The sequence below is a fragment of the Lepisma saccharinum genome, chromosome 25 (assembly GCF_977018435.1).
Source record: "Lepisma saccharinum chromosome 25, izLepSacc3.1, whole genome shotgun sequence".
Classification (NCBI taxonomy): domain Eukaryota; kingdom Metazoa; phylum Arthropoda; class Insecta; order Zygentoma; family Lepismatidae; genus Lepisma; species Lepisma saccharinum.
The window spans coordinates 49,560,611-49,572,614 of NC_139253.1; the positions used below are offsets into that span (position 1 = coordinate 49,560,611).

The 12,004-nt window shown below is 39.5% G+C and overlaps 1 protein-coding gene across 1 annotated transcript in view; it reads left to right on the top strand.

The window, feature by feature from the left end:
• The first annotated feature begins 920 nt into the window (after positions 1 to 920).
• The window catches only part of LOC145978522 (N-acetylated-alpha-linked acidic dipeptidase 2-like), a 71,459-nt gene continuing 60,375 nt past the window's right edge, over positions 921 to 12,004 (top strand). Inside the window, exons 1-5 of the mRNA XM_083111164.1 lie at positions 921 to 1,287; positions 3,299 to 3,455; positions 5,122 to 5,242; positions 5,826 to 5,953; positions 7,716 to 7,905. Of these exons, the coding sequence (XP_082967290.1) occupies positions 953 to 1,287; positions 3,299 to 3,455; positions 5,122 to 5,242; positions 5,826 to 5,953; positions 7,716 to 7,905 (931 nt within the window). The 5' untranslated portion in view covers positions 921 to 952. The remainder of the gene's footprint in view (positions 1,288 to 3,298; positions 3,456 to 5,121; positions 5,243 to 5,825; positions 5,954 to 7,715; positions 7,906 to 12,004) is intronic.

The window sequence follows — 12,004 nt, forward strand, 5'->3', positions numbered from 1 at the left end:
GGCCGCCGAAGCGTGATGCTGATCACACCAGCTCTGAAAATGGCAAAAATTGTGAATGCATGCTGCATTGCCTCTACGTTCCACCCATGTCGCCATTGCATATTGCAGGGTAGCTTTAGCTCTTACTAGAAAAAAAATTGACCTTATGTTTTGTTATATTATCAGTAGTATTTGTAGTGATACTAACTACAATTAGATGAAGATTGTGGTCTAATAACGGACTTGAAACTCATCAAAATGCTCAGCAACCTCTAACAATCCCTACAGGGGTTTATCCATAACTTTCTATCTGGAGGGGTATAAGTTCGATTTTAAGAGGGTGTACAGGACATTTTGATCAAACGACCCTATTATTGAACTTTATGAAAAAAATTAGAGAATGATTAAATCAAGAAGACTTAGGTGGGCAGGCCAAGTGGCGCGAATGGGAGAGGAAAGAAGAGTTTACAGGATTCTTGTTGGGAAACCTGATGGTAAGAGACCTGTAGGAAGGCCAAGACGAAGATGGAGGGACAACGTTGAGATGGACCTAAAGGAAATCGGTAAGGATGGAATAGATTGGATTGATAGGAACAGATGGAAGGCTTGTATTGTTGCAGCCATAACCTTCGGGTTTTAGAATACTAGAGAGTTAGTTAGTTAGTTAGTTAATTAGTGGTTGTTCAGAAATTTGAACAAGGGGGTTTGGGGTGTGTGGAAGAGATGATGAAATTTTGTAACTACATCAGTTCTATCCACCACAATTAGGTATGTAAGAAAGACACTTGACATGAAGGTCAGTTGCTATTCGCTCTTTCCGGAGCTCGTTCGACAATGCACAATACGAAGCTGGAAAGTTCCTGGTTATTCTTCAATATCCGGTGGAAGTGAACCACTTACGACATCACATGGCATTTGTTTTCCCTGGAACACATCAGGAGTGTTCGTAACTTGTGGAGCAAGCGAGACATGGATGGAGAAGAGAAGTGTTTGCTGCTTCTGCAAACGTTGTTCAACTTCAATGGATTGGTTTTATCCAAGAGCCATGCGACTTCCTTGCATTAGGAAGATTTCTTCCGAGGACTCGAACAACAACAATGGACAACTTGCAGCAGTGGTGCTGACCACTGTACTCAGTCTGCTAATTGGATTTCTCCTGGGTTACTATGCTTCCAGAAATCCAACGGAATTGGAGAACCAGATCAAACTTGTAAACGCTCTTATTACGGACGGATTCACAGAGGGCGACGAGAAATTGGAGAATGTTTTGAATGACGTCAGCGCTCAAAGATTGCGGGAGAATTTGGAGTAAGTAAATAACTTTTATGATAATATTTGACAAAATAATAAATGTTAATTCATGCTCTGTTTCCTACAGAATACTTTCATTTGTTTCTCAACCTTTTTGATGCTTGTCCAGGTGAATTGACTACAGGCAAGCCAGTCTATGAAGTGAAATGGCAAGAGGAAAAAAGTGCGCTGACTAATTGATCTTAATTTATATCGTGAATTCATTGTATTTACTGTGAAGATTATGGTATGGCGCTAAATGCATAAGTACCAAAATTACATGCAATGCCAGTTTGTAATTTCGTGAAAGTAAGTCACTCTATGTAGAATAATACTTGTTTACAATTATTGATTGATTAAATTTATTTTACATCGCTTTTCTTTCACTTTTGACTAATCGCGAAGATGAGGATTAGTGATTATATGATGAAATTGATGAAGTGACAGTCACATGCCCAGGCCGGAATTCGAATCCGGGACCTCTGGCGTCGTTACTAGCAATTATTAATTGCCATTAATTGAAACGGGAGTTATTGTTGGGTTAATACGAGGGCTATGTGCAATTCTTACAATTTCCGTCGACATCTATTTCTTTAGCCAGAACTTCAACCAATACTTGTCAATCGTAGCATTAGTGCAACGAGTCGTCATATTTCAAGTATAATAGGTCTAACTATTTGCCAAATATAAGTATCAGTAATTTAAGCATTAAGGCAATGCTCACAACAGAAAATTGGGATTAGAACAATAACATTGGCTTACATCTATGGAAGTTTGTATATATGTGTATGTTTTGCCAAATGCTTCCATGAATTTGGCTCAGATTCCTCCATATATTTTCATCCGTACAAATATTCTATTAACAACCTGATAATTTGGAAATAAGGTAGGTGAGCCAAAGCTGGCACACTTTACGAAAATCATGTTAGTATTTAACACAGCTAACAAGTAGCACTACATTAATATACCCAGTCCCCTTAGGTGCACCATGCAGAAAACGAACTGTCTCTGGCTGCCAACAGCCTTTTTATGTAAGTAATGGTGTTGGGGTAAAGGTAAAGTAAAGTACTCCCCTGTGCTTAGCATTACGCCATGAAAGTGTTGGGGAGACATCAGATTAATCGTCGTTGTTATTTTCAGGTAAATAAGAGATTTTGATTTGTACATCCTTGAAATTAACGAATGGTCATATATTATACATATTATGAAAGCTCACTTAATTATCCTTTTGATCATGTAGTTACATTGTAAAAATGTTTTCTTTTGTGTCAAAGCAACGATACCTTTTCTTCAAAAAGGTGATCCAGAAGCGAGTTCCTAAGGTGGTCCATGGCTGATTTGGTTCATTTACTTCGATTTAATGACACGTTTGGATAACAGCGAATATGAGAATAAGTGATGATGTGATGAAACTGATGAAGAGGCACGTACAAAGAACAGCCATCGCCAGGCCGGGATTCGAACCCGAGACCCCTGGCATCGTAGGGGCTGTAATGACCACTCCGCCACGCAGGTTGGCTATTCGTCTTTACTGTATGTAATGCATGTTCGTTAGATGTAGCAGTAGGCTAATTTCCTTTAATTTCAGAAATTTATCTATCATTAGAGGTTTGTAAATTGCCCTAGAAGCTTAAGTATGGCCACCTTCGGTTCAACTACCATATAGGTTTTCGGAACAAACTATTCTTTAGGAAATCTGAGTAAGGGCGCCCATTTTTTTCACTAAAGTTTTGGGTTTAAGTTTGTTAATTCCACTTTATGTACAGGTAGGATAATCGGGACTGGACCTACAGTTTAAAGTATAGGATCCGTACAACTATGTGCCTCACCGGAGACCCCTTGATTACAAGGCAACGACGTGACCACTACGCCATCGGGAGGCTTGTTTTTCACTAAGACTGTAATAAATAAGCTGAATGAATGCTTTTGGAATCAAATTACACTATCGCGTGGTTTTTGTATCGTTGCACAAATCTCCTATCCTAGTCTCTGGTTAACGTTTGATCCTAAACATTTAAATTTCTCGTAGAGGGTTGTCCGAGATACCTCACCTTGCAGGGAGCAAGAGAGATGATGTTCTTGCGAAGCACATTCATAATCGATGGAAAAGATCTGGGTTTGACTCCGTGGAAATGGTGGGCTACGATGTCCTTGTCTCGCATCCAGACCTCACCAAGCCAAACAAGGTAAGCAGTGGCATCGCATTTATATAAGGATTGCAGATATACCTGTCGCTTTTCAAAATGCAATAAAAAGGCATCACATTGTATTAACGAATCTTTGATGGTGTTCCAATTATTATGTGCTTGCCCAAGTCTACCTGAAAAAAATGTTTTTCAAAGGTCCCCATTCCACTGTATACAGTGTTTGACTGGCTTTCGGAAGCTTACAATTATTACCCACTGCAGAAACCTCTTGTTTATACTTTGTTGAGATCAATCATTCTTCTAATATCCCCACAGAATGAAAGTCTGGAGGGAAATGTCTGGAGAACACGATGGCCAATTCAAGTCTCTGAGTTGTGAAATAACTCAGGGTGTGCGGATCCCGAAAAGTCGGGATCGGGAAAAATTTCCCCTCTCAATCCCGAACAGTCGGGAAACTCCAAATTGTCAATTTTTAAAGTAGTTAATTTTCTATCGTTTTTTTCCATTGTAAGTGTATGGAACTTCTCGGAAATTGTTAGCTTATATTCCATAAATGCAAAAATAATCACTGAAGGTCAAATAATTCGAGATTTCCTGTGTGTCTTGAAATTTTTAACATATCTCTTCCCGAAAATTTCCGACTTCGTCGGGAAATTGCGAATCTCTCCCATCCCGAAAGTCGAGATTTAAAAGATTTCCCGTCCAGAACAAAACATTTCTGTCCTGCACACCCCTAGAAATAACGTGTCCAAGAAGCACAGCAGCCATTCTTGGTGGGCTGTAGCACAATCTTGCTGGAACTATAAGTACTTTGATACCCACAGAAGAATCGTAATGTGTTAATTAAACTGACTACGAAATTATCTCCGAGTAGCCGTTACAAGCTCTGTTCAAATATAAAACTCCACTCCACAGCAGTATCGATTTCACACTCAAGCCAAAGCTCTAGGACAAACCAATCTCCAATATGGTGGCTACCACGTACTACGATGTATGGCAGTGTTGACAAAATTTTGCGCTACCCAAAAACCGTCTGATTTTTATCATGAAAACTACAAACAATGTCCTACATCTATGAAGATGAAAGTGACATTATCTTTAGAAAGCTTCTAGCCTATCCGGAACTTATGAGGCTGATATCTTGAGAGAATCGTTTCAGTTTAGATTTATAGTTTCGAGGAACATATATTCTATTGCTTAGAAACACATCCATCTTTTCAAAATGCACCGATTCAATAAATCTGTTCCTGTGTACACAGTAGGTATCGCATGATAAATGATTAACATAAATGGAAAACGCTATGCAATTGCACCACTCGTTGATACAGACTGGTGCCACAATCAATGCAACCTTATATTCTCCCTCATCATGCACACAAAACACGAGAAAGTTTTGTTCTGGAAAGATAATATTACTTGAAATACAGAAAAACAAGTTCCCTTTACAAAGACGAAGAAAAACTAATACTATAGGCCAAAGAATATTAACACATGTAAGAATGAAATATCTTCACTTACATCACTAACGTTCACAGATAACAGAGTAAATACCACATTCAGAACCAGTTGTAATTATTAAAATCATTAATTGTTACTTCCATGGAAACGAACTTTTCATGGTTAAATTTGGAAAATTTAAAAAAGACACACACACATGGTTGTTAGTGAATAATTAATATATCTTGTACAATTATTTTCCCCTGAGATATTGCTGGTAGATGAGGCTGGTGAAGAAATATTTGCCACGTCTGACAGAGAAGAGAATCCGCCACCTGGGAACCCCACTCCACATTTCATACCAGCTTATAGTGGCTATTCTCCATCAGGTAAGACATTTAGTTTTTTGAATTACTTTATGTTTACATTCATTAACTTATTATTTGCCTTCTACGTATGATTTGTACTACATGCAAATTAAAACTATACTGTTTTTTTTGTCCACGAGTGAACCATTTACTGTATTGTATTATATTGTAGTGATCTTGCATATGCTTATAATATATTTGGCCTCCCCGATAGCGTAGTAGCGTCGTCGCTTTGTAATCAAGGGGTCTCGGGTTCGACACCCGGTGGAGGCACATAGTGCTTGGGATCCCACTTTAAACTGTAGGTCCAGTCCCGATTAGCCTTACTGTTCATAAAGTGGACTTAGAACAACAACTGAAAACAAATCAAAACAAAAGGAGCTTATAATATATTTAACATCTTCCCCATTTATACGCGAGAATAGTTGTAAAATTCTGCTTAGCAATATTCATAGTATTTACTTAAGATGATGTACTTAGGAATATGTCATTTTACAGTTTTACTCGGTACAATGATGTGCATTTGAATTGCTATTTTTGAAGTTGTGTTCATACGAAAAGACTTGCAGTAAATCATAATTTTACGTTACTTGCTTTTCTTCAGGTAATGTTACTGCCGATTTGGTGTATGTGAATTATGGCACAAGTGCGGATTTCCATAGGTTGCGAAGGCTTCATGTGGCGGGAACCATTTGCATCGCACGGTATGGATACATACCAGCGTGGGAAAAGGTTAGTGAAATAATTGGCTCATGCTTATAACTTTGATAAGTAACGAACCACTAAGCAAGATTGACAACGCCAGAAGAAGGTCTAAGGGTAGCTCCCAATCCTCCCTCTACAAACAACAAGAACTTGGTTCATAGTTCAATAAACCCATGTTACATGTGATATTTAGAGGTATATTATTTGTGACATTGTGACTCTCTGCATTAAAATATTTGCGCACCCACCACCTCACTCACTTTCTTCTGGCGGTGTTAGCAATGCTCCTTTATCCGAAATATGAGTCTGTGGTATTTATGGCCACATTAAATGTGAGTGAATCCCCAGAAAATATTCCTCTCCCTCATCTGCCTCTCCAGTAATTTTCTTTTGAAGTCTTTGCTGCTCTGAAATTACAAATTTAACCTACCTCCTATCACACACCTCCCTCTCAACACATATTTACACATGCAAACTTTGAAATCTATGAGATTCTAGGATGATGATCCCCTTTAATACGTTAACATGTATGTACTGTTTGTAGTTTCCATATGGATTGATAATTTTACACAGCATATTCTTCTCTAAAATAGAACAATCTTGTGAAGGTACTTGAAGGAATGCATGATATGTTTGCAAATTAAAAATGTATATTTTAATCATTTTAAGAAGAATAAATGGTTAGGAAAGTATGAATTAAAAGCGGCAAAACCAAATTAGTCTGTTATCTGTAGGTACCAATCAATTTTTCTCTCTGATCATTTACCATTAGTGAGTACAGTACAAGAAAGTTATTCTAAGTGATAAATATAGCCGGAACATTGTCCCATACACCTGTATCTTGTGCGGAGACTAAGAATTTGCCTTATGCTTCATCTGTATTCTACGCGTACGTTTTAATATGATATCAGGTAGGCATAAGTAGTTATCATATATCTATTGTAAGTCTTTGGAGAAAAATGTCGCTGCAGTAATACGCACAGAACACTCATAATTGAGATTGAACTGAAAAGCTGAGCTTTTATTTGGGAGTGACTTGATATTGACATAGCGCAAACTTTCCCCCTATGAATGACTTGAAGGGACGATGTACTAATAACACAATAACAACTTTCTTGAATATTGACTCATTTTAACACTCGTAGCCTTCTCCTATGTTCAATTAGTTTGTTGTTATTGAACACTTATTAATTTGTAGCCATTCCTCTTCTTGCCTTGGGCCTCCCTGGTGTCGTAGTTTTAACGTCATCGCCTTCTAATCGAGGGTTCGATACCTGGTGGAGGCCCATAGTGGTTCGTATGCTACTTTAAACTGTAAGGTCAGTCCTGATTAACCTATCTGTGCATAAAATGGACTTGAAACAACAACTCAACTCTTCTTCTAATTTACTTTTTAAAACTCCAACATTATATTTCAAAATGGAATCCAAATACAGGGTGTTTCATAATTCCCTCCTGGACTCGGTGACTCGGTAGACGTCAATTTTATAATCTTGCTCATATTCGGTCCACAGTCTGAGGTGATGACCCCGGCAGGTAGGGAGGACATATCGAACATTTGTAAGGTGGGTTAATAAGTTCTATATTTACTCTCTTCCCTGGCATGCTCTCATCCCAGTGGATGAGTTAGCCTCTGTGCAACCTGCTTCCGAAATCGCGGAGGGAATTATGAAACGCCCTGTATTTCTATTATTTATTTCTTTATTGTATTTTAATATTTTACTCTCACCAGCTGGAGTTTCAAAATATACTAAACATTACCTCTAAATTCTAAACCTTTTCTCTAAAGGTGCAAAACGCTCAGAAGCGAGGCGCCGTGGGAGTCATTCTATTCACCGATCCAACTTGGACGGCGACTGCAGGGCATTGGAAGGACAAGGTGTTCCCTCGGACATGGTGGCTACCCCCTTCAGGAATACGCAGGGACATCGTCCGTGAAGGATTTGGTGATCCCCTCACCCCTGGTTGGCCTTCTATAGGTAAATTACTTATTGGATAGTTTCACATGAAAGAGTACGTGCAATATACTTTGTCCCGGGCATCTCTGACGCAAGAAGCTCCACCAATGAACACGTGAGAGGGAACGGGATTGTGTGGAGGAGGAAAAGCGACTGCTGTTACCAGCCTTTCCAACATCGTGTACTGCTTCGCTCTGCCCTCTCGACTGCCCACCCCTTCTCTGCCGAAATGCGCGGCCTTGCTCCACAGATGCAGGGGATAGAGTGTAAACGTTCCAACCAGGGTGGCTGGATGGTTTGGTTACAAATTTTTGACATTTGGAGAGAAACTAAAGGGTTTTCCAATAAGAATGATATGATTTTGAAATGAACTGGCAACTATGCTTCAAATGTTATAACTGTCACTAGTTGTCATTTGTGTTTAGTATACTGTGACAATTCATCATGGCTAAATACACGCTTCATGAACGTTTGGTGATTAGCCAAAAAAAAAATATGAAAACATACGTTCTTTTGAAACTTGGAACGGATCATAATTTTTGCAAAAAATTATCTTCTCAGATGAAGCTCATTTCTGGTTAAGTGGATATGTTAACAAACAAAATTGTCGTTTTTGGTGTGAAAACAAACCACAAGAGATTCACGAGAAGCCCTTGCATCTGCAAAAGGTCACTGTATGGTGTGGTTTAAGGCATGGTGGCATCATCGGACAATTTTTTTTTCCAAAACGAGGTAGGAGATGCAGTTTCAGTGACTGGTGAGCGGTACCGATTGATGTTAAGAGATTTCCTTGTGGCCAAATTTAGATGAAATTGATTTGGAGGACATGCGGTTCCAACGAGACGGTTGCACATGTCACACTGCTAATGCCACTATCGACGTATTGCAAGAACAGTTTGGTGAAAGGATAATTTCAAGAAATGCAACTGTTAGTTGGCCTCCAAGAAGTTGTGATTTAACTTCTTTAGATTGCTTTTTGTTGGGATTATTTGAAATCTATAGTCTATGCAAACAGAACACGAACCCTTGATACATTAAGATTGAACATCGAACGCTGTATGTCCGAGTTATTGCAGAAAGTCATCGAAAATTAGGTTAATCGAATTCACTCGTGTGCACGAAGTCGAGGTGGACACTTAAATTCTGTGTTATTCAAAACATAATGTAATCAACTTTGCTTCAAAATAATATAAAAAGTTTGGTTGTATCTGAAATAGTTTTTAATTTATTTCATTGTAAAATCATATCGTTCTTATTGGAAAACACTATACATGTATAATTTATACTTGATTCCGATTATTCAATTCTAGTTACTTGAATTCCCCCCCCCCCCCCCCCTCTGGATTTTTTGTCAAACAGAACACTGGTGCTAACTATTCTTTCCAAGGAATTTGTGGAGCAAGTGAACGAAAAGGAGTACTCGAGAGTGGACCGACCGATGACGTGAGAGGGGAATGTGAGGCATGGAAGGGGAAACGAGACTGAACCTACCAGTCCTTAGCAACAGCGCTCACTGCTTCGCTTCGCCGACTCGCTTTCTCCCGTTCTGTACCTTTATGTATGCGCAGTGTTGCTCCACAGATTCCTGAGACAGGGTATAGTCAGTTATTACGTTCCCTTGCACAGTTGTAACCCTGCTCTTTCTGTCTGGAGCAAGGACTCTCCAGACCTACACTGAAGCCATCTCAGGATCATGCCATCACCAACACTAATGTATGGTGATGTTAACTGTTTATTGGAATAGTTTAATACAGTCACTTTGATTTGGGAGAGAAGTAGGGAGTAAACCTCAAGTTCTACGACGAAGTTTCAAAGGGTACTGAATGGTATCTTAATGAATTTAGGAAAGCGTATCTTAAATCCTGTTCCACACAGGCGGTCTCCTTCATATTACCCACAGGAAGTGCCTAGCTAATACCTGTTCCACACAGGCGTCTCCTTCCTATTACACACAGGAAGTGCGGTTTGTACTAGGCTAATACCTGTTCCACACAGGCGGTCTCCATCCTTTTACACACAGTGCTTAGCTAATACCTGTTCTACACAGACGTCTCCTTCCTATTACACACAGGAAGTGCTTAGCTAATACCTGTTTCACACAGCCGTCTCCTTCCTATTACACACAGGAAGTGCTTAGCTAATACCTGTTCTACACAGACGTCTCCTTCCTATTACACACAGGAAGTGCTTAGCTAATACCTGTTTCACACAGCCGTCTCCTTCCTATTACACACAGGAAGTGCTTAGCTAATACCTGTTTCACACAGACGTCTCCTTCCTATTACACACAGAAAGTGCTTAGCTAATACCTGTTCCACACAGGCGTCTCCTTCCTAATACACACAGAAAGTCCTCCACAGATTCCTGGGACAGAATAGTTAGCACCAGTGTTCTGTTTGACAGAAAAAAAACAGAGGGGGAAAATTCAAGTAACTAGAATTGAATAATCAGAATCAAGTATAAATTATACATGTAGTTTCCCTCCAAATGTCAAAAATTTGTAACCAAACCGTCCAACCACCCTGGTCCCTACTAGGCTAATACCTGTTCCACACATGCGGTCTCCATCCTTTTACACACAAGAAGTGCTTAACTATACCGCGTTTGTTACAACCTGTCCCGGTTCCCGCGCTAGTTGCTCCCTGGCTTTTCTCGATGCTGGGGAAAGTCAAAGCCAAGCAGCCAATTAAAATACGCAACGTCGCAACAGCGTCTACGTAAGCGCCTCTCTTCTGGCTTCTATTCGCTCCTCGCTGCCCAGCAGACGATTCTTTCCTCGTTTCTCATTGGCACCGAAACTGTCAAGCGCTCCCTAGCGCGGGAAAGGGGACAGGTTGTAACAAACGCGGTATAATACATATTCGACACACGCGTCTCCTTCCTATTACACACAGGAAATGCTTAGCTAATACCTTTTCCACACAAGTGTCTCCTTCCTATTACACACAAGAAGTGCAAAACTCACTATACATAGTAATGGAAAACTGAGGTATTTATACCTCAGGTTTTACTCTTCACCTACTGTTGATTACATAATTTTCATACCATAATAAAGTTACATTCATTGAAGTTTTTTACACACGTTCATTTATCATTATAAATTTTAAAATTTGAATTATTATACATTTCTTTCTTTTATCTTGCTTCTCAGAAAAATAAATTTTAATTTAATTTAATTTAGTTATCAGTTAATTGCATCAGATTATTAGATACAGGTTAGTTGCTTCCTTACTTTAAGCGCTGATTCGCAGAGCAACAAATACGTAATATAACAACGCTACATTCCTCACCTTCTTATTTAAAGTTTAGCCGTAACACAGTTTGGCACCATCCCTCTTTCTGCCGAAACTACAGCGCGTGCCACGTTTTACAGTTGAAAGTGTTGTCAGATCTTTTCCCTCTTCTCGTCTGTTAGCAGCCAACCTTTCTCTGGACATGGTCAATGCTTCGCCAAGCGACGTGAATCTGACAGAGGGATAAAGGAAATGAAAAAGAGTACTAAAGGGAACAAGGAGAGCATTTGGGTCACGAAAGATTCAGTCCAGTCACTTTTTTTTCTCTTTGACTTCGCCACCCTTTCTGTACTATACAAGACGCTTGGCAATTCCGAACTGTCTCCTCCAAGCAATCTCTTCTCTTCTCTGGGTTCATTGATCGAGACCTCTCGAGTCCTACTTGAGCAAATGACTTGTTTTCGTTAGCTTGTTCCAGAGATTACCCTGACAGAGTATAGGCTTCCTATGTTGGTGTATACTACACCCCCAAGATTTATGGCTGCGGTTTTTCTTCCCATTAAGAAAACGGAGGACGTTATAGACGCCGGGAACTATATCATTGACTGTGTTCTTGAATTTAGATTACATCATGTATATTAAAAATGTAGCATTTTTGCTCAATAATTCATCTAATCTACGATGAATTTTAAAGTAAAACATTATGAACTTGTGGTGAAGAACTTCTCTCGGTTGGACGACCAAGTGAGTCTGGAGAAGAGCCAACATCGTTCTTCACCTTCACGAAATGACCTCGGCCCTCGGTCCAGAACTCACGTGGTCCTTAAGAGCCCGTATCACCGCTGGTGACGATACCTAAAAAATAGGTTCTTGCGTCGACGTTCTGT